The following is a 22,110-nucleotide window of genomic DNA, read 5'->3' on the forward strand; positions in this document are numbered from 1 at the left end:
TACCAATGCTCAGGTTTTCCGAACCAATTGAATTAGTTGGATGAAAATTCATGAAACCTCTAGTACTTTTTGCACAGTACTAGGCCTATTAATTCAAGATTCAATTTGATGTTTGTTAAATCCTGGGGTGGTGGTGGGATTGAAGAAGTGGATAAAGGATTATAATGGGCTGCTTTTCATGTTGCATTCCACTTGGAAGAGAAGCCAGAAAATCATTAAAAAGGAGCAGCAAGGACCACCGTGACCCCAAAAATTTTGCGAGCTCATTTGCTAATATCTCCTTTAAAACTGGTAAATCCTCTCCGGAATTGTTGAGATGAAAGAAATGTTCTTGTTCGTTGTTTACCTCCATTATTTAGTTCTCTGTTTTCTACGTTATTGGTGTCAGAATTTAATTTCCGTGTCACATAATTTTTTTTTTTTTATTGGAAACAAATTATAGCAATGGACCAGATGTCCACAACAGACGCTCAAAAGGACATAAGTTGTACAATATAGATGTGAATCAACCTATACAAAAACCCCAATATCAAATTAATTGATAACCCCATCCCAATTTACATGAATAAAGAAAAGTAAAAAATCGAGAAAATCGTTCGAGATCGAGACCCAAAGCGATGCTAAGAACCGAATCCTATCCCATAAATTTGCTAACATCTTCACCTAATTTTTTTCGAAGTGTCACATATGAAACCCCATTTTAGTTCTATACATAGAGGATGTCATTTTGTTTTCTTGGACAATACATGGTTTAAATATTCTAAAATTGTTTAGTGAAATGCTGGAAATCTACAATTCTTATCATCTTGTTTTTAGTCTGGACTCTGGAATTGAGGTTCAAGGTTCTGTAGGTCGATTGTTCTTGATGGTTTTTCAAATTTTAGAGCAAAAGTTCTATGAAAAAAGAATTGTTGATGTCATTGTGTAGATATTCTTATGTAGACACAACCGGCTTGTTTTCATATTAAAACCCACACTCAAAAATTCAAAAACTATTAAACCAAAATTTGGAACAAATATTTGCTTGAAATTAGAATATGCCATTCAACAAAAGTTGTGAAGGAAAGTTATTGCAGAAATGAAAGTTTCTTAGAATTACTAAATTGCCAAATTGGAGGCCTAAATGATTGAATTTTGTTGAACATTACATACTTTGCAACTTAGCACCATATTTGTTCATTGAATTGTTTCAGAGTCATTTCTTGCCTTTCTGAAGTAGTCTCAGGTTTACATAATAACTATTATTGGGTCTATGGCAGCTTCATCCTCTTATTTTTCTTTCAAAAACTCCATTATTGGGTATATGGCAGCTTCATGCAATATAGTTGAGGCCACTTATTGGACTCTAAATTTGAACATATTTGTTATGCAGATAGCAGCAGGCACAGATACATAAACGAAGAAATAAGCAGAATCGGTAAAGGGAATATTACTGCAAAGATCTTTTCCTACAGAGAGCTATGTGCCGCAACAACAAACTTCACCCCCGAAAATCTGCTGGGCGAAGGAGGCTTTGGGAGGGTATACAGAGGGAAGCTTGAAAATCAAGTAATATTACTATGCATCTCTTAGCCTCCTTTGATTAATCTTTTTGGGCCGAGTTAAAAATTCTATGTGTTGTTTTGTTCATGGCACGCAGCTTGTTGCTGTTAAGCAACTTGACAGGAATGGATTTCAAGGAAACAGAGAATTTCTTGTAGAGGTTTTGATGTTAAGCCTACTTAGTCATCCGAACCTTGTGAATTTGGTTGGATACTGTGCTGATGGTGACCAAAGAATTTTAGTTTATGAGTACATGGCCGGTGGCTCCTTGGAGGACCACCTTCTCGGTATATCCCAAAATCCACTTCATAATACTGCATTGCATTATATTTAAGTTTAATTTCTGTTTGGTGAATCTTTGCTTCGCAGATTTAGCTCCAGGCAGAAATCCTTTAGATTGGACAACCAGGATGAAAATTGCCGAAGGTGCAGCAAGAGGGCTTGAATATTTGCACGAAACAGCCAATCCCCCAGTGATATACCGCGATTTTAAAGCATCAAATGTACTGTTAGATAAGGACTTTAATCCAAAACTCTCCGATTTCGGCCTAGCAAAACTAGGTCCAACTGGGGATAAAACTCATGTCTCCACTAGAGTAATGGGCACCTATGGATATTGTGCACCTGAATATGCATTAACAGGACAATTGACGAGCAAATCCGATGTTTACAGCTTTGGAGTCGTATTTTTAGAGTTAATCACAGGGAGGAGAGTCATTGACAATTCAAGACCAACAGAAGAACAGAATTTAGTTGCTTGGGTAAGTTCAAAAAGCTCCATTCTTCCAAATAAATTGATTGCTAGTCTTAATCCTAAGTTAAAGTGAATATATCCATTAATTTTGCAGGCAACACCATTATTCAGAGACAGAAGGAAGTTCACATTAATGGCTGATCCATTGCTAGAAGGAAATTACCCCTTAAAGGGTCTATACCAAGCACTTGCAGTGGCAGCCATGTGTCTTCAGGAAGAAGCCACAACACGACCATTGATGAGTGATGTGGTGACAGCTCTGGAATATTTAGCTAACAAAAAAAAGGAGGAAGAAGACAGTAGTCATTCTGGTTATGGATATCCTGAAAGACATAGTATTGAAGACACAGAAAGCAGTAGGCATAATGGTGTTGAGGGGTAGCAATTGAAGGAGAAAGAAAAAAAAAAAGCATTGCATTTTGAGCTTGTAACTGAGTACTGTTTCATGGAGTTATTTCATGTTTGTGCTAAGTTGTTGTTGTAGTAGTATGTTATTGTAAAGAAAACCCCATTACCATTAATCAAAACAAATATATTTAGTTCCTTTCTGGTTTGTTTTTGGTGCTTTTGAAGATATCTCATTCAATGTACTTCACAATGCTTTAGGTAATTCAAGATAACAGAGCCTAACATACAGACTACAGTCATACTCTCGTAATCCATCCAAATTTAAATGGGTATGTACATACCTCAGCCCGGGGAAAAGGCCCAGATTTTTAATACCAGGGCTTGGCCGAGGTCCTGCCCGGGCCTAGCCCAAAGTCAATTAATTTTAAATAAATTTTAGTTTTTTTTTTAAATTAACCTTTTGTCTTATCATTTTTAACTTCTTTATTTTTTTAATTTTTTAATTATTTTCTTTCTTAATCTTATTAACTTCTCGTTTATTTAATCATGATTAATAAACAACAAATTTGTTCAAAAATCAAACCCTTCTTGAATTTTTTTTTCCTTCTTTTAATTTTTTTATTATTTGGAAGTGAAGGAAATTTTACTCTAATATACTTGTGATTTGAAAAGGTTATGAAAACCATAAAAACAAACAAAACAAAGGCCCGAAAAAAAAAAAAGCGCAAAATCATGACAAGAAATATTTTTTCAAATCTTCTTTTGTTTTTGTTTTTTAAATGGATTTTCCATAATTGATTCTAACTCATGAGTTTTTAAGAATTATGAAATTAGATAAATTAAAAAGATTAAAAAAATTAGAAAAAAGGTAATTTTGGAATAAAATTAAATTTATTTATTGCTAATTAATTTTGGAACTTAAGAAGAGTTTGGGTGAGACTCAAATAACACCACTCTTTAGGTAATTACCTGTAATTTTGTTCTTATAATATCTCGGAGGCCTGTCTTCCAAGTTTGAGCATAAATTATGACGGGTTCAGACACTCTAGTTTTTTTCATCCCTAAACATTAAACCTAACAATTTGGACCGTACCTACGAGTAGACCTATACCCATTAAAATAAGGGAGATCAACATTTTCCCACGCAAGATTTGGTGAAACGACACTTTCCCACCCATCAAGTTTCAAAATGACACTTTCTCACCCTTTGTCAGGTTCGATTAGTATTTTCTGTTAATATTTGATTAAAAGACAAAAATACCCTTAAATAGTTTATTATAAATTAAAATTTAGTTAAGTAACAGCCTTTACTCAAGTAGTAAAGCGTAAAGATACATTTTTTCTTTTCTTTATTTAATTAATTAGGAATATTAACTATTAAGATTTTCTATGTTAATTAGTAAAAATGAAAAACATTATATTAGTAGATTATTGAATAATAGTGATGAGATATTTATGACATTATAAATAAATAAATATTAAGGTTATTTAATTTTAAACAATTTCATAATATTACTCTTAACTTTTTAGTTGAAGTTAAATATTTTTTTTTTTGACTTTTTAATATCTTACTTTTTGGCTAATTCAAAAAAAAAATTATAAAGTCAAATATTTAAAGGTATTTTTGTTTTTTTAATCAAATATTAACAGAAACACATGGCAGATTTTGATGAATGATGGAAAAGTGTCATTTTGAAACTTGACGGAAAAATTCTTTTGCCAAACCTGAGTGGGAAAATGTTGTTCTCCCTTAAAATAATATTAGATACAGGTCTATTATTTTGGACCCTTTTTTTGACACATACCTAGACCAGATACGGGTGGGCCAGGTATACCCTCGAATACCTGTGAAACAAAAAAATAAATAAATAAATAAATAAAAAAAGTATACCTATATGAACTTAAAGATAATGTCATATTTGTAATTTTTCCTTCCTTGGAGCCTAAATTTTAACCAAAATCATGAGTTTTTCTTGGCTGAAAATTTATTTGTATTTTTTAATTTTTTTATTAAAGTAAAAATACACTTCAAGGTTAATTACCTGAAAAAAAAAATATATTTCAGAGGACTAACAATAATTAAGCAAATTTAAGAGGAAAGAAACAATAATTAAGGAAATTATATAATTTTACAGCCACATAAATGCATATAAAATTTCCCTTGAGCTCCCGAATTAATTAATTATTTAAAAATAAATGATAAAGACAAGGATATAGACAAATATTTGGCAGCTAACCCAACCCATTTCTTTTCTTCAAATAAATAAATAAATTATTAAAAAAAAAAAAAAAAAAAAACAGCGCAAACTCAGGAAAGGGTTTCATTCAGCTTCCCTCGCGCTTCAACTCTCTTTCTCTCACTTGATGATGGCCACACTCTGTTTCTTCTGCTTTTCAGCTCCAGACTCGCAAACAGACACTATCACCGCACTCTCTTAACACCAACCTCAAAACCCTTTTTTTTACGTTTTTGCCTCTTAAACCCTTCAAAACGGCTCTTTCAACCTCTAACTTTACCCACAAGCTGCTGCTGCTAAGCAGACCACGAGTTGCTGACCTTAGAATGGTCATGGCGGCCGCCTACACCGCCCCCTCTCAAGGGGCTGTTTGCCCCTTTTCTCTTTCTTCTCGTTTCGTCGCTTTTGCTCCCTCTAAAGCCCTGAAACGGTTCACCTTTCTCTCCCTGTTTTAATGTACTTTTGGGTTTATGGCTTTTTCTTTCTGGGTTTTATGTGTTCTTTCATTCCCACATTTTGTATTTTTAGATTTTTTTTTAGCTGTTTGTATAATACTTAATATTGTTGTTTTTTTTTTTTTTTAAATACTTAAGACTCAAGCCTCAATATTAAGTATTGTATAGAACATTTTTTTCAGTGATTATGCAGTTTTTTCTGCATGGGAAATTTATATTATTCGTCCCAGTTGTTTGTTGCTGTGTTTTTGTGGATTTTTGTTCTTTTAAATGCGATATTTGACTGTTTATATAATGCTTACCTATATTTCGTGGGTTTATATGGAGGTGTTTTTTGGTTAAACACTTCTTGAGGTTTGAGTCTTAGAAAACTTCTTTGTGATTATGAAATTTTGCTATCTGGTAATTTCAGATTCTTTGATACAGTTGTTTATGGGTGTGTTGTGTAGTTTTTTTAATGGGTGATTTTTTCTCTCTCTTGTGATAAGTTAATATGAAGCTTTTGGAATTTATTCATATTTGTCACTTTTGTCTTCATTATTTTTATTCTTTATTTGAAGTTACTCTGCTCTCTGCAGAGTTTGCAAATGCAGCTTGTAGTTAGTACAAGTTTAGAATTTAAAAAATTAATGCTTGATTTTATTATATGTATATGAAGTTAGACTTGTATGCTCTAATGGTCACACAACCAATGGATAAAACAGGGAAAAAGGAAATGAAAAAATTATAGGAAATAAAAATTATTGAAAGATGTAATTTGAACAAGTTTTCAACGTTCAGTTAGATTCAAGCTATATATCCATGAGTAAAGTTCTTAAGGTTGAGGCCCTCTAATTCTTTTAATAATTAGCTTAATTTGGAACACTATAGAAATGCGCAGAATTATATAACAGGTTAATTATTATTGCAAAGAATAAATGTGTTTGGTATCTGTAAGTAATGTTAAATAAGCTTTATTTTAGGGTTTATTTAAACTGTAATTTGTCTCTTCTCCTGAAGTATATGTCTTGCATGGTGCCCTCTATCGTTTTTTTTCTGTTGTATTGAATATATATTATGTAATGACTGAATACAAATCAAATGGCACATGTAAGTATTGGATGTTTAGGTCTTCTTGAAGATGATGTTGAAAGGCAAAATTTAGTGAGATCAAGGGAATTAATTGAAATTAAGGATCTATGATATGTTATCTATCATATAATATGCTTACTGTTTGTCAGGAGTTATTTGAGCAATGCATTCCATGCAAAATTCTTATTGACGTTTTGGATATTTATACTGTTCACCCTTCTGTCTTACATTGCATGCAACACAAGATTTAGTATCAGCTGGTTGTACCTTTTTGTTTTATTTATTGTTTGCTTTGATATAAATTGCAGGAGAGAGTTTTGTATAATTCAGAGTGCCTATGGTACCTCTCCCAAAATTACAATGTCAAGTATTTACCCTCGGTTTTATCATTCCTTCTACCATGGCAGGACATCTTCTGTGGGAAAATTGTATTATAAACTTATGACAGATTCTTCACCAGCTAAGATGATCCCATACTATCGAGATCAGAATAGTTTTGAAGGAAAACCCTCAAAAGAAATTTTTAACCGGCAAAAAGTAGATAAAAGAAGAGAACAAGTTTCTAGAAATTGTAGCAGTACATCAGTTCAGGAGGTTGGACATAACAGTCCTCACAGACCTCATATTTCCTCCACTGCAACTGTTCCTGAAAAAAATATGCCCAGCACTCTGAAGTGGGATGAAGAAATAGAAAGACTTCAGAAGACTAAAGCAGAAGTGTATGCCCGAATTTTGCCAGAAGGCAGATTATATTTTCAAGAAATCATGGGTTCTAGGCAAATTACTTCCCAGAATTATAAGGTGCTGGATAAACCCGGTGTTGAGGAACTACCAGATACTGAAAATGTTGCAGCAAATGATTTAAATTCTAAAAATCTTGCTGTATCTAAGCCAGCTCTTACTGAACCAAACGGTACTGGCAATAGAAATAAAGCTCTAGACCTTGTAAATCTTCAGACACCTGATGATTCAACAAAAGAGAGCTCGGATTCAAAAGGCCCCTTAACCAAGGAGACTAAAGCAAAACAGCAAGATCTTCGCCATAGACTTACTAGCATCTATAAAAATGTTGTGGTTGTTGATAATATATCTGCTGCAAAGAAAGTTGTTAAAATGCTTACTCAACAATATAGGCACCTTGTTCATGCATGTGATACTGAAGTAAGTATTGGTTGCATTCGTTTTATGGTTTTCTGATTTGAAATGCAGTAGTGAAGCATTTTACTTAAGTTACATTCTCTAGATGCATGCATTTATAAATCTAATGTTTGCATATTACAGGTGGCCAAGATTGATGTGAAGCAAGAGACACCTGTTGATCATGGAGAGGTTATATGCTTCAGTATTTATTCTGGACCACAGGCAGATTTTGGAGATGGGAAGTCCTGCCTCTGGATAGATGTTCTTGATGGTGGCAGGGATCTTTTGATTGAATTTGCTCCATTTTTCGAGGATCCGTCCATCAAAAAGGTGAACTCACTCTCCCCCTGCTGCTTTTATTTCCTGTTTGTTGTCCTCATGATTTGCCCACCTTTTGATTAGCATGACTATCATCTGGTTAGCAATGTCCATAAATGGCTTGTGGTAATGTCTTAGATTACTTTTACCTGTCATTTAGCTTTTGGTGCTGGGTTCTGCAACTGGAGTTGTATCAGGTTGCTATATTTGTGAAAATTCCTGGCTATTAAATTTGCTCCTCTTGTTTATTTTCTTATATTTGCAAAAGTTATAGTCGGCTAATTTTTAGTTTTATTTGTCTGTCTGTGGTGCAGTGATGGGTTGAACGTATTTACTAATTATTTGCTCTTAAAGTCTTTTGTTCTTTGCCTGTATGTGCTGAAAAGGCATTATTGTTCATGGACTTGTTGAAGATCTTGAATTTCAAATCCTCCCACCCTTCTAGATGGCTTTTGATATGAGACAAACCCAAAGTGATGCCATAAGTTTATTAAAGATTGAAATACTGTACTTCTAATTACATACTTATTGAAACTTTGTTCTCTATGTCTTTTTCTTGTACTAATTGTCTCAGTATCAACTTACAGATGAACGATCCAATTTCCACTATTGATTTGAAAATTTGACTGTTTTGCCCCATATGTTTTTACTTAGACAATGGGAGAAACTATGTTGTCTGGATTTTTCAGGCACAATCTTCAACTGACAAAATTGCCTTAATTTTCTTCAGGTTTGGCACAACTATAGCTTTGATAACCATGTCATTGAGAACTATGGGTTGAAGGTTTCAGGTTTTCACGCTGACACAATGCATATGGCTCGATTATGGAATTCATCAAGAAGAACAGAGGGTGGATACAGTCTTGAAGCACTTACAGGTGATCAAAAAGTCATGTCTGAAGTTACATCATGCCAGGAAAAGGATTTGTTTGGTAAAGTATCAATGAAAACAATCTTTGGCAGGAGAAAGGTGAAAAAGGATGGATCTGAAGGCAAAATGATCACGCTCCCTCCCGTTGAAGAACTTCAGAGAGAAGAACGGAAATCATGGATTTGTTATTCTGCCTTAGATGCAATAAGCACTCTAAAGCTTTATGAGAGCTTGCAGAACAAACTGTCGAAGATGTACTGGAAACTTGATGGGAAACTTGTACAAGGAGAAACCATGTTTGACTTCTATCAGAAATACTGGCAACCATTTGGTGAGATTCTGATTAAAATGGAAACCGAAGGTATGTTGGTTGATAGACCATATCTTGCTGAGATTGAGAAGGTAGCGAAGGCAGAGCAAGAGGATGCTGTTAACAGATTTCGAAATTGGGCAATTAAGTATTGTCCTGATGCCAAGTATATGAATGTGGGAAGTGATGCACAACTGCGCCAACTCTTATTTGGTGGCACCGAAAACTGGTAAAAATCAAATATCTCCTGTGTAGTTACATGGGAACATCCGTTTCAACTTCTTTTTTAGTGTGTAATGAAAGGCTTAAATGCTTTTCATGATGATAATCTCTCTCTCTTTGTTTTTTTTTTTTTTTTTTTGGGGATGTGAAATTAAAAAAGAAAAAAAGTGATGTTACATGACTTAAATGCCAGAGCAATGTCAAGTGAAAATTTGCAGCTTTCTGATATTGTCATCCTAATCTAGTTGGGCCTTGGGAAGCTCCAGGTAACTAACTTGTTTCTTTCTTCTATAGTAATGATCCCTGCGAGAGTCTTCCACACGAGAGAATTTTCAAAATTCCTAACACTGAAAAAATAATTGAAGAAGGCAAGAAAGCTCCAACAAAATTTCGAAATATCAAGCTCCATAGCATTGGTGTTAAATTGCCCACGGAGATGTATACAGCCACTGGTTGGCCTTCAGTTAGTGGTGACGCTTTGAAGACCTTAGCTGGGAACATTTCGGCACAATATGATTTTGTGGATGAGTCTAATGACTTGCTCTTAGATGATAATGCTGAAAATGCTGCAGAGACAGGAGCGGATGAAGAATCAGAAGCAATCAAGACACTTGCACAAGAAAAAACTTTTGCTACAGAGGAAGAGGCAAGGGATGCTTGCCATGCCATTGCTTCTTTGTGTGAAGTTTGCTCTATTGACTCATTGATATCCAACTTCATCCTCCCCTTGCAGGTGAATGCTGTGGCCTTGTTTTATTGATGATGCTTGTTGATCGTCATTTTTGCTTCAATATAGAACTTGCATGGTAGAAATTTTACCATGTGCCCCATGCTAGTTTTATGTCTCCGGCTATACTTCAATATTCTATCAGTTCTTTGCCTATCTACAATTAATCATAAAGGAAATGATGGAAGCCTTAAAACCTTAATAAGGAGTCATTTTGTCACATGATGCATATTTACTTTGCAGCATTTTGTGTTACATACTGCGACCGATTTATAACATATCATGGATTTCTTATAGGTTTTCTATTGGTTGCACTAGGAGTTACTATTAGTGCCACCATTCTATTGTGAATCTCATCTTTTTCATATGCTTCGTATCCATCTTCCATCATTCTCAATTCTTTTGTGGTTAGCATACTCAATGTATTTCTAATGGTCTTATGAATTATAAGATTTGGTCTACTATCACATATTCTTAGTTTAAGTTTATTTTCATTTTGTCCTTCTCTAGATAGGATCTATGAAGTATAAGATGTGGTCTAGCACTGTACATACTTAGTTTGGCTGAAATAAAACCCTTTAATTTGGATCATTTAGCTGGATCTGGAGAAGGAGAAAACATGCAACCTTTAGAGGCAATCCTCTCTGTCCACAAGATTGACTCTATTTAAACATCAATATGTTGTTGTTTTTTCCCTGCTTTAGAATAGCATTTCTTGGTTCTTCCTTCAGCTTTGCATCATCAAGTTCATAAGATACTTTCTAATGCTATTGTATTTTTCTATCACAGGGCAGTAATGTATCTGGCAAGAATGGGCGAGTACATTGTTCACTAAATATCAACACAGAAACGGGGCGCTTGTCAGCTAGGAGGCCAAATTTGCAGGTTAATTTTTCTTGGTCATTTGTAAAAGCAATATCTCAATAAATATGATCATTTCTTGAAAATAAGAACTTTAGTACAAAAGAAATTGAGTAGCATCAACTTTGTTGGTGGTGACAGTCACTTTTGGTCCACAGCTTTGAATGAAAACGGGACCTTAATGGTCAAGCAAGTATATTCGCAGCTTTGCTTCTTAGATAATTAAAGCCCCCTGGAGACTTATTGATAGGAAAGCTTTGTAATCAAGTGCATAAGATAATGTCAAAATTTTATGAGACTTGAGTGATTGAAATTTTCAATTCCATAAGTGCCTTTGCTATCTTGTTGAAGTTATCCATCTGGGATCCACAGTGTGAGGAGGTCTGATGGGTCTGAGTGTAGTATGGATTGAATTTTTCAGTATTTATATTTTATGATATTAGAAGCCAATAATATGAGGAAAAGTTATCATTTTTTTTTTCTCTCTCTTTTACCAAATGGAATAGAAATTATTGATTGTTAATTTTCTTCATTTTTGTATATCAGAATCAGCCTGCTCTGGAGAAGGACCGCTATAAGATCCGTCAAGCATTCATAGCTGCACCTGGAAACTCTCTTATCGTTGCTGATTATGGGCAGGTAAGTTGATTAAATTATGTCGCTGTTTCATTGAAGTTTCTGTTGTTGAAATTGTTTTTCATGTAACAGCTGGAACTTCGAATTCTTGCGCATCTTGCTAATTGTGAGAGCATGTTGGATGCCTTTGAAGCTGGTGGAGATTTCCATTCAAGAACTGCGATGAATATGTACCAACATATCCGTAATGCCGTTGAAACGAAGCAAGTGCTTCTTGAGTGGCATCCTCAACCTGGTGAAGATAAACCCCCAGTCCCATTATTAAAGGTAGACTTGATTATATGTGATGTTGTAGTGATTATACATTTCAAATGATGGAACCAGAATCAGTGTTGTCATGCAGCTAACATTTGATTTCACTAGTTTTTATTTATATGATTCTTTTTAATTAATATTTTAATGAACTACCACACCATTTCCTTTTTCCTTTGTGGAGAAGAGGATTGACCCAAAAGGATCAATTGGTGAGATAAAATAAAATCTTAGCATCAGAATGTGCTATGTAAGGCTTTCTCAAAAATATGGCATGTGTTGTTAGTACAATGATTTTGGACAACAATGAGAAAGTACATTTGCATTGGTAATAGCTTATAAAGAAAAAGTATAAAAAGGAACTGAAATTTGCTTAAAAGATAAATTGGCTACGTACCAAAAAAAAAAAATTATAAAAAAAGATTAATTCGCTAGGTAGTTCAGATATTAGTGAATTAGAGGGAGAGATAGACAGTGAGAGATTCATTATATATTCTTGTTCAGTTTCTATCGTGATTAGCTTATCTTTGGTAATTTGATGAGTATGCATCAGCATCATCGATTCAGGCGTGATAATATCTTTTTGTAACGTAGGAATTAATTTTTCTTTGATTTTTATGGTTTGACAGTTGGACTTTTCTCTCTTTATTTTCTTATCTCGGCCTTCTTAATCCTTTTATGTTTAAATGTGCTAAAGAACATTATAGTTAATATCGAAATCTGTGTAACCATTATTTTGCCAAGAAAGTAGTAAAAATACTTGATAATAGTTGTTGATTCCATCTGAAATTGTGAACTTACATCTCAGGATGCCTTTGGTTCTGAAAGAAGAAAAGCAAAAATGCTTAACTTTTCCATTGCATACGGAAAAACTCCATTGGGCCTTGCTCGGGATTGGAAGGTATGCTTGTCTGTTTGACCCAAATTAGTGGTTCTTCTTGATTTGAATTGAATAAGTTAATCCAAAGACATGATGGCTGCCATCTTTATACCCAGGTTTCTGTTGAGGAAGCTCGGGAAACAGTTGATCTCTGGTATAGTGACAGAAAAGAAGTGCTCAAATGGCAAGAGGCTCGTAAAAAAGAAGCCCGTAAAGATGGATGTGTTTATACATTGCTAGGACGGGCTCGCCATTTCCCATCATTTAAATCTATTACACGTTCACAAAGAAATCATATTGAACGGGCTGCTATTAATACACCAGTCCAGGTTCTCTCTTTTTGTCCCTGCACTTAAAGTTCCTCTCTCTCTCTCTCTCTCTCTCTCTCCCCCCCCCTCTCTCTCTCATAACTTTATTCATTTCCACAGGGTAGTGCTGCTGATGTTGCCATGTGTGCCATGTTAGAAATATCAAAGAATGCACAGTTGAAAGAGCTTGGATGGAAGCTGCTTTTACAGGTTTAATCCATGTCCTTGTTTTGTTTCTTTTCTTTCTCTGTGATTGCGACTTGGTGTTTTGTTCTATAAGTATTATGATTCTGAGATTTAGTGGCATCCAATTATATGTGGACCTCCAGACTCAATACTAGTTGATTTCCAGTTCTTGCGGAATAGATTTCATGTGGAAATTTTATCCAATGGTCTAAATGTTGGAAACTGATTACTGTTGAGCAGGTTCATGATGAAGTAATCTTAGAAGGTCCAAGTGAATCGGCTGAAGTTGCCAAGGCCATAGTTGTCGAGTGCATGTCGAAACCCTTCAATGGGAAGAATATTCTTAGAGTTGATCTGAACGTCGACGCTAAGTGTGCTCAAAACTGGTACTCTGCCAAATAGATGGTCCATATGCGAGAATGGGAATGGATTAGGGTGAAAATGTATAGGTTTTCTAAGCTGGTCCAATCACTAAAACTACTTCCCTAAATTTTGTTGCTTAGGGAATCTGCTAACATATTGGCTTTTGATTCAAAATTTTCTTCCCTGATGATGATGTGTTTGGTAATGGCATGGCCAAGTGCAGGGATGTGACTTGTGAGAGTATGCTTTGATCCTTTGGTTGCATGTTTTGTAAGAATCATGATCAAGGTGATAGCACAGGAGGGAATTGTAACATTGTGTATAGTAGATGTTTTGTATTTCTAAGAGTGGCCCTCATAAGAAAGTTCTGTATTTTATTGTAAGAAATGAAATTACAACCTGATTCTTTTACTTTCTATTCAGTTCTATTTTTAGTTTAGCCTACATATTCAAGCTCACATTAGACTTGGCTTTGCTTTGCATGTTGCACCCTGCATTCACAGATTGGCATTTCTAATTCAAACCAAAATAGATGAGGCAAAACAATTTACAATTATCAATTGCATATAGTAACATGTAACAGGGCTTCATCTTTAACAAGTCTCCACATTTAGATATATAAAAACTTGGGTATTTGACAAATGGTTTCTAATGGATGGAATGATTGCAATTTTAAGCTACACTTTAAAGGAAACTTTGTTACTTCATCCTTCTAGTCTATATTTTGATTATTTTCTTCAAAACTCATAAGCACGTCGAATGAAAAGCATGATCTTCCATAGAACGGATTAACATAAGAATGACAAACAAATCATTCCAAAATAAATCAATCAACATATTGATGCACAATGCTAAACTTGCATGTCCGTCTAAAATCTTACACTCTTTTAATTACCATTTAACTGATGCAGAATCCCAGTCCCACAACCAATAGCCTTTTCAGCTAACTACTTCTCAAACTGTTGCAGTTCAATTCCCCAGGCTGATGCCAACTGCAACAAAAGTTGGTCAGGTGCCACACCTTCCCATTCTTCAGGTGGGTCCATTTCGGAAGAAGCTTCATGTAAATTCAACAAAAGCTCCTTCTTCAGTTCCATCGGAATGCCGAAGACATCGGGTCCATTTTCCAGCACTATTTCTACCAACTAAACAACACAGCAAAAATTAAAAAAAGGGTATGCTTAGGCAAATACCGATGAAGAACGTATTCTAGATGTAGCAGAGCATATCATTTCTAAGAAGAAAATATAAACAAGAAGGAAGAAGAGTAAACAAAGATGTAAATATCACCCAATAAGGAAAATAGCCTATAACAAATCGTATCAGACCAAGAATGTAACTGTAGGTCCTTCATTTTCCTTAACACAAATGTTCATTAACAAATTCTGCCTAGACAAGATCACATCGTACGTAAGGCTTACAAATGGTGATATTGTTATATATTACCAATAAGGAAAGTAGTCTATAGCAAATCTTACATCCATATGTATATATTCCAGCTAAGGTTAATTAATTACACTAGGCTATTCCTCAAAAAATTCACCAATTTCTCCAAGTAGATTCAATAAAATAAAAAACAGAAATGGAATCCACAATTTCATGCTTTAGAAAACTAGTTGGACAATTGCATTTTGATTAAAAGAAAAGGATTCACTATGCCAACAATTGATGGTAAACCAGTTTCATCATCTTAAAAGTGTGAAAATATTCATTTCCTAAATGCACATTACCCAGCTCCCCAAATTAAACTAGAAAGTCATGAAATGCGTGTAAGAGACAGAAATTGACAAATTTGAGCAGCTTACATGAAAAATGGATGTTAACGAAAGCTCATACCTGTTGAATCCAAGACAAACAAATGTCAAACAAGTTCTGCTCTAGTAAAAACTGCCCAATAGCATGAAAGACCTCATTTGCTATCTCATTTGAGAGTTGGTCAACTACAGGTCCCGATCTGTCCATTAGCTTCACAAGCAAAAAATCGTCCCCAGTAGATACAACTTCGGCATAAGCTGTATCCATGTCACCTGCTTGAAGGGCATCCATTGCATTAGTCCATGAAGTCCAGATTGGGTCCCTCTCTTGCCCAATATTATCACCTCCCATTGCTTCTGCAGTCATTTCAGGAATAGCCACCCTGGCCGACCTAGACGCTCCACTGTCCTCCCCAGCCACCCGAATGGCTTCCAAGGTAGCTTCATCTTTTGAGGCTTGCCAAACACTTCTTGCAGAAGGTCCCTCACCAAGCCTAATAGGTCCACCCCCTTTATCCCAAGCTCTCCTACTGCCAGCCTGATCACTCTCATGTTCTGCTTTAGGTGATCTGCCATCAATGGGACCACCACCTGGAGCTCTCCTAGAACCAACCTGTCCATTTCTGGAAGTACCATAAGCCGGAAAATCCCAAGCATCAGAAATGTCAGATCTCCAAGAATTGCCCCTACTGGCCCTGTTACCAGCAGAAAGGCCATCTGATTGAGCAAATCTTTCCCCAAATGGAACCCGCCCATTGTACTTAGCACTGGGGTACTCAGTGAAGCCATTGTACTTGCCTGAGGGTCTATTAGCAGATCCCTCAAACCCCATTGCAAAATTACCCCCTCTCCGACCAGATGATATTGACAAATCCCGTGCCATGTCTTCAACAATTCTCTCAAGGCCCCTAACTCTGTTCTCCAAAGTTACCATGCTATTATGAGACCCACCCATGAAATCCTGCAATATAAGTTAATCATCTAATGATTCGTACAAATCATCAAAAATTGTAAAGAAGCCATTTCCTTGATGAGAAATTCAACAATACCTGCAACATGTTCATAAGATGACCTTGCTGTCTCTCCAGTAGCATTAACTGCCTCTGGATAGCCAACCAATTCCCTTTGTTGTTAATGAAGGATCCTTCAGATTGGCCATCAGTTTTAGAAAAACCAGCACGATTGCCAGACGACTCTCTTTCAACATCAGATGCCCTCATTTTCAGGTCTTTTCCACTTACACCAGCAGTTCCTCTGTCAATGCTTCGATGTTTACTATTAAGAGACCCAGAAAAGTCATCTGACATGTTACCTATGCGATTAGGTCTTCCCCTTGAATCCAAATCATTTGGTCCTAATTCTTCCACATTGTTTGAGTTTAAAAAGTTTTGAAATCTACGAGGAAGGACTACTTCAACTGGCAAATCACCCGAACCCCTAGTCTCAAGTTTCTGAAAAAATTCTGGGTTTAGCACTTTGTCAGTTAAGGCAGGCGCTTTCTTCTTTAAAATTACAACTGCTTTGTCTGAAATGCTTCCACCTTTGCCTTTAGAAAGAGAACCTGCAGTAGGGGACAAACCATTAGATGGACCTTTGGCCGATGGCTCTAATCTCCTGTCACTAGGATTTGAATTTTTTGAGTCCTCAGCTGATGCAGGAGTGTCACCATCTGTAACATTAGTTATAAAGATAATGATTCAGTGAGATAGACAAAATTAGATTTTGAAGAATCATTTAGGAAGGGAAATATTACTGACAAGCTTACCATGAGAAGCTTTCTGGTCATCTGACCCTGCATCTCCTTTTCCTGCAATCTTCTTCCATAACTGCAATGCCTCTGTCATACTATCCCTGACAGGTTTTATCTGCGAAGCCACTAATAAGTAATTAATTGAACACAATGGTTATCCCAAAGAAAGCTTCCCACCTAATGTAAACCTATTCTCTAAATTCTTTTAAGTAAACTCTCAAACATTACAAACATTAACATTGCCAAATTCTAACGTAGGATATTCTCTCTAGAAATTTTTCTTTTTTAAAAAAAAAAAAAAAAACTATTAATAATCTGAACAAATGATCCCAAATATTACTCTTTTTCCCAATTTGTTTCCTTGCCCCAACTATTGAGTATCGACAAGACAATGTGTTGATGTCCAATTAAAAAATGATGGGTTGAGTGATCAACTTTCAAAAATATTGGATTTACATAACAGTGTACCTAGACATAAGAGAAAGATCAAAAGAAAAAAATTCAAGGAATAAAAAAAGTGTAAAAATAAAATCATTGACAGAAGAGAAGCATCTTGAGAAGCTACCTTGTCAAATCGGCAAGCTTCAAGCACTGTTAGTGTGGAAGAAGCTCCATCTGTAACCAATTTGCTTGAATGCATTGCCAAAGCACTTAGAGCATCAGCTGCTGCCTTACGTGTAGCCCAATCTGTACTCGCAAGACACTCATGAATACTTTGCAGCAATGGTTCCACGCTCTGTTGTCCAATAGCTCCCACCTGCAACAAGTAATAAACTTTTACATCCCTGACATTGCTCCTTAGGGAAATCTTAAGCCATATGAAAATTTCACTAGCTAGTTCATACTTCCACTGCATGTAGAATATCCAATCTGCACTATTATTAAAAAGGTGAGTTACAAATTTTGAGTACTTATAAACCGACACAATGTCCTCAAATTTTTCTCATCAAATGCAACAGAAACTCGAATCACAACCCTTTTCTCATCAATCAAAGTGACCTCAAATATCAACCATACCATCATATAAAACAAGATGTCCGATGCCAATACAAAAAACCACACAACAAACCAATAAAAAACATAATTGCTAAAACTAATAACCCCAAAATAAATCAGTCGATAAGCAACAAAATTACTCCTCAAACTGGCCTCGCATATCAACCATACCATGCTAAAACACACAATGTGAAATATCAATACAAATAAACAGACAACCAAAGAGTTCAAAACACAATCTACATTGCCAAAACTAATAAACTCCAAAATAAATCAATCAATAAACCACAAAATTAAGCGCAAACCTGAGACAAACTCCCCACAACAGGCAAAAGAGAAGCCTTGGCCACGAAATTCTGATTATTCAACAACTTACAAATCCTAGGACAAAGCTTCTGAAACGCAGCAACAGGTGGGTCCGAAGCACTTTCCACCATCTTAGCCATACACATAGACGCACCAGATTGCACCCCTTTGTTCTGCTCATTCATTGCATCAAACAAAGGCTTCACAAACAACGTAACAACACTTCCACTATTCTCCTCCTTCCCATTCAAGTACAGCTTAGATAAGGACCCAATCGCGTCGCGACACGAGTCCTTCACCCCAGAATCACTGTCTTTCAACCTCTTAACAATGTGGGAAATAATCTTAGTAACATGAGTAGAACTTAAATCAGTATGCAACTCACAAACAAGACCCAGAAGTCTTAACGACTCTTTTTTCACAGCCGGCTTGGGGTCATTAGAGGACTCATAGAGACAGTTCAAGAGCATGGGAAGGGAGTCCTGGGAGAGGGTTTGAATGGTCTTCTCAAGATCTTCAATGGCGATTTGGTGAGTATCTCGATCGGCCAGTTTAGAGAGAGAGGTGAGGATTTTCTGCTTAAGTTCAACCATGGCCAAGTGGGAAGACAAAGAAGAGGATCTGGAAGAGTTTTGCTGGGTTTGGGATGTGGGTTTTGAGGGTTTTGCGGCTGATTTGGTAGAGGGTTGAGAACTCATTTTGGGTTAGTTTTGTTTGTTACATAAATTTGAAGAAATGGGGTTTAATTGTAACAAGTTAAGAGAAGTTGAGAGAGAAATGAAGAACGTGAATGAGAATGTGACATAGAAGAAAGGAAGTTTTAGAGATGAAAATGCAGAGAGAGAAAGAGAAAGAGAATGATGAAGGAGATTGAGTGAAAGCCAAGGCTTGAAGGTGGGGAATGTGTGAATGAATTGAGATCTGTTACTGTTACTCTTGAGAGTGAGGGAAAACTCCAGCAGAAATGGCGTCTTTTTTATTTGAATAAATACCAGATAGATCTTTTAATCCCTTTTTTTACCTAAATAATTAATTTAATAAATAGTAACTATTTAATTAAAGGGTAATAAACTAATAATATATAATTTGTTGTGATTTGTGAATTTGGTGAAATTAGGTTGACCAAATAAGAATTGGAATAGACAACTGGAGCCCTTGATTTGTGTAGGGCGGATGGGGAGGAGATGAAGTGATCATGGCCGTTGATATGGGTGACCTGTCATTAGATGATGAAGATCAGATGGGTAGTGGGCGCCCAGTTATATACTAGTGGGACCTGTGAGCCCATGGAGGATTAGAGGTGAAGAAATTATAAAAATGAAAAGAGGTGGAGGTGGAGGTGGAGGTGGGTATGAATATTATGTTTTTTGTTAGAATTTATTAATTAATTTTAGAAGATTTTTTGGTTGGTTTAGTGTTTTTATTTCAATGATTTCAGTCTTTTAAATATCTTGTGGATTGATTATTGGTTGTGTGGATTCCACGTTTATGATTTTTGTTTTATTTTTTTCATTAAATATTTATTAGAATTAAAAAAAAGTACATGTTTAATATAGAATTTAATTTCAGTTTTTATTTTTAAAAATAATGGATCCACAAACTGACAAGATGATGTGAATAGAAACGAGTTGAATTGTTTTCAAAAACAGTTTTTAAATATAATCTTAATAATTATATTGTAAAATTTAAAAATGATTAAAAGTCGTTTTCATAGTTTTCCAACAACATTTTATTTCAAACGGTTTTTTAAATATTATATTAAATATATTTTTAAATATTCAAATACAACTCAAAATTTGGGGAGAACGTTATTGTCACACCCAAGGTTTGATGAAATGACACTTTCCCACCTATCAAGTTTTAAAATGATACTTTCCCACCCCTCGTCAAGTTATGTTAGTGTTTTTTGTTAATATTTGGCTGAAAAATGAAAATACGAAAATACCCTTAAATAGTTTATTTTTTAATTAGTTTATTATAAACTAAAATTTAATTAAGTCAAAGTCTTTATTCGATTATTTATTAGTTCAAGTTTAAAGATACTTTTTTTTTTCTTTGTTTATTTAAATAATTAGGAATATTGATTTTTTATATTAATTAGGAAAAACGAAAAACATTATATTACGAAAAACATTATAAATTCAATAAATTATTGAATAATAGTGATGAGATATTGATAACATTATAAATAAATAAAAATTAAGATCATTTAACTTTAAACAATTTGATAACATTGCTTTTAACTTTTTAGGTGGGACTAACTATTTTTTCTTTTTTGATATTTTAGGTAATTAAAAATTTATAAAGTCAAAATTTTAAGGGTACTTTTGTCTTTTCAATAAAATATTAACAGAAAACATAAAACCTAACGAATAATGAGAAAGTGTCATTTTTAAACTTGAATAGTGGGAAAGCGTCATTTCGTCAAACCTTGGGTGACAAAATGTCGTTCTCCCCAAAATTTGAATTATGTTTAAATAGCATTATTTTTAAATCATGAATCTGATTGACTAACAATGGTTTTTGAAACCTGGTGTAATAAATTGAAATTTTATTTAATTTCTTCCAAATTTTATAATTTTTTAAAATTATTAATTATTAAAAAATACTTGAAACAAAAAATTCTAGATATCCACTAAGATTTGTTAAAGATCCTTTTTATATATAAGATTTGATAAAGGAGTTAGTATAATAAATGAAGTTGTATTTCAACTACTGCTGTCCAAGTTGGGTGTACTTAGAAAGTAGCTCCAATAAGGCCCAATCCGGCCCACCTATGATTCAGAGCCCAAAGATAATAGAGTGATAGGAAGTATGACAACTTATTAATGTCAATCACATGAAAAATGGGGTGCGTTTCTACCCATATTCCTAATCATATTCCTCAAATATTGTTATTTTTGTTATTTGAAAAATATTAGTATATTTTTTATTATTTTTAGACCTCTTAAGTTTATTAATTTCATTAAATACCCTCAAAAAAATTAAAATTAACAAAAACACCCCCACTCACCCATATTTGCCAGATTCCGGCAACCACTATTGGTGGTAGCCAAAATCTGTCACAACGGCCTACAAACGATCGACCGAAACTGGCCGGTAATTCATTGATTTGATCGTCAACGATGGCCAAGATCTGGATTTTTTCGGCCATCGACAACTAGATCTGGCCATAGATCTAAGCCTTTTTTTACTAAATCCGTTGTGGATCTAACTGAAAAAGGTCATATCGATGTCCTACCTGCCAGATCCGACCAGTCTGCGTTGTAATGACATTTTTCGATCAGATTTTGACGGTGGTGGCCGGAATCTGGCACTATGGGCGGTGGGGGTGTTTTTTTCATTTTACAAAATTTTTATATATTGGGGTGTTTAATTAAATTAGCAAACCTAGGGGTTTTTTTTTATAAATTTTTAAATTTTATCTCGTAGTACTCCTCTATTCAATAACCCAATATTATTCCCAAAATCCTATCTAAAATAATAAAACAAACAGACTCAATATTGTTACTCCATTTATCATATATTAATAAGGGAGGATTCTTTGCTACATTCTGTATCAAATTTACAAAGGTAAAGTTATATATTTTGAGATATTAGAGTAAACTAAATGTAAAATTAAGACTGGGAACGGTGGATTGAATTGAAGCTATGCTCAACGCTTTGGTTGTCTTTATCCGTTACTATTGAACTATCCATGGGTGGGTGTTGTAAAATTATCTTATAAAATTGATAATAAAAAGATTCATAAATATTGCAATTGTAATTATCTTTCAATATATTAATTTTATTTTATTTTAATTTGATATTATTTTATGATAAT

The 22,110-nt window shown here is 34.6% G+C and overlaps 3 protein-coding genes across 3 annotated transcripts; 2 read left to right on the top strand and 1 right to left on the bottom strand.

The window, feature by feature from the left end:
• The first annotated feature begins 164 nt into the window (after positions 1-164).
• LOC116110489 (probable serine/threonine-protein kinase PBL23) lies at positions 165-2,678 on the top strand. Its single transcript, XM_031396702.1, has 5 exons — positions 165-291; positions 1,373-1,548; positions 1,640-1,829; positions 1,912-2,303; positions 2,391-2,678. The coding sequence occupies exons 1-5, from the start codon at positions 165-167 to the stop codon at positions 2,676-2,678; spliced, it is 1,173 nt and encodes a 390-aa protein (XP_031252562.1).
• A 2,278-nt stretch (positions 2,679-4,956) lies between these two features.
• Positions 4,957-13,897, top strand: LOC116110491 (DNA polymerase I B, chloroplastic/mitochondrial). Its single transcript, XM_031396704.1, has 12 exons — positions 4,957-5,311; positions 6,716-7,568; positions 7,689-7,877; positions 8,596-9,275; positions 9,563-10,001; positions 10,785-10,880; positions 11,403-11,495; positions 11,565-11,759; positions 12,553-12,645; positions 12,741-12,953; positions 13,053-13,142; positions 13,359-13,897. The coding sequence occupies exons 1-12, from the start codon at positions 5,208-5,210 to the stop codon at positions 13,518-13,520; spliced, it is 3,207 nt and encodes a 1,068-aa protein (XP_031252564.1). The 5' UTR covers positions 4,957-5,207; the 3' UTR covers positions 13,521-13,897.
• A 526-nt stretch (positions 13,898-14,423) lies between these two features.
• LOC116110505 (microtubule-associated protein TORTIFOLIA1) lies at positions 14,424-19,258 on the bottom strand. Its single transcript, XM_031396715.1, has 6 exons — positions 18,287-19,258; positions 17,551-17,742; positions 17,001-17,100; positions 16,285-16,904; positions 15,318-16,196; positions 14,424-14,626 (listed from the first exon to the last, which is right to left on the bottom strand). Exons 1-6 carry the CDS (start codon positions 18,983-18,985, stop codon positions 14,429-14,431), a joined length of 2,688 nt encoding a protein of 895 aa, XP_031252575.1. The 5' UTR covers positions 18,986-19,258; the 3' UTR covers positions 14,424-14,428.
• Positions 19,259-22,110: the final 2,852 nt, after the last annotated feature.

This window comes from Pistacia vera, unplaced genomic scaffold (genome assembly GCF_008641045.1).
Source record: "Pistacia vera cultivar Batoury unplaced genomic scaffold, PisVer_v2 Contig603, whole genome shotgun sequence".
NCBI lineage: Eukaryota > Viridiplantae > Streptophyta > Magnoliopsida > Sapindales > Anacardiaceae > Pistacia > Pistacia vera.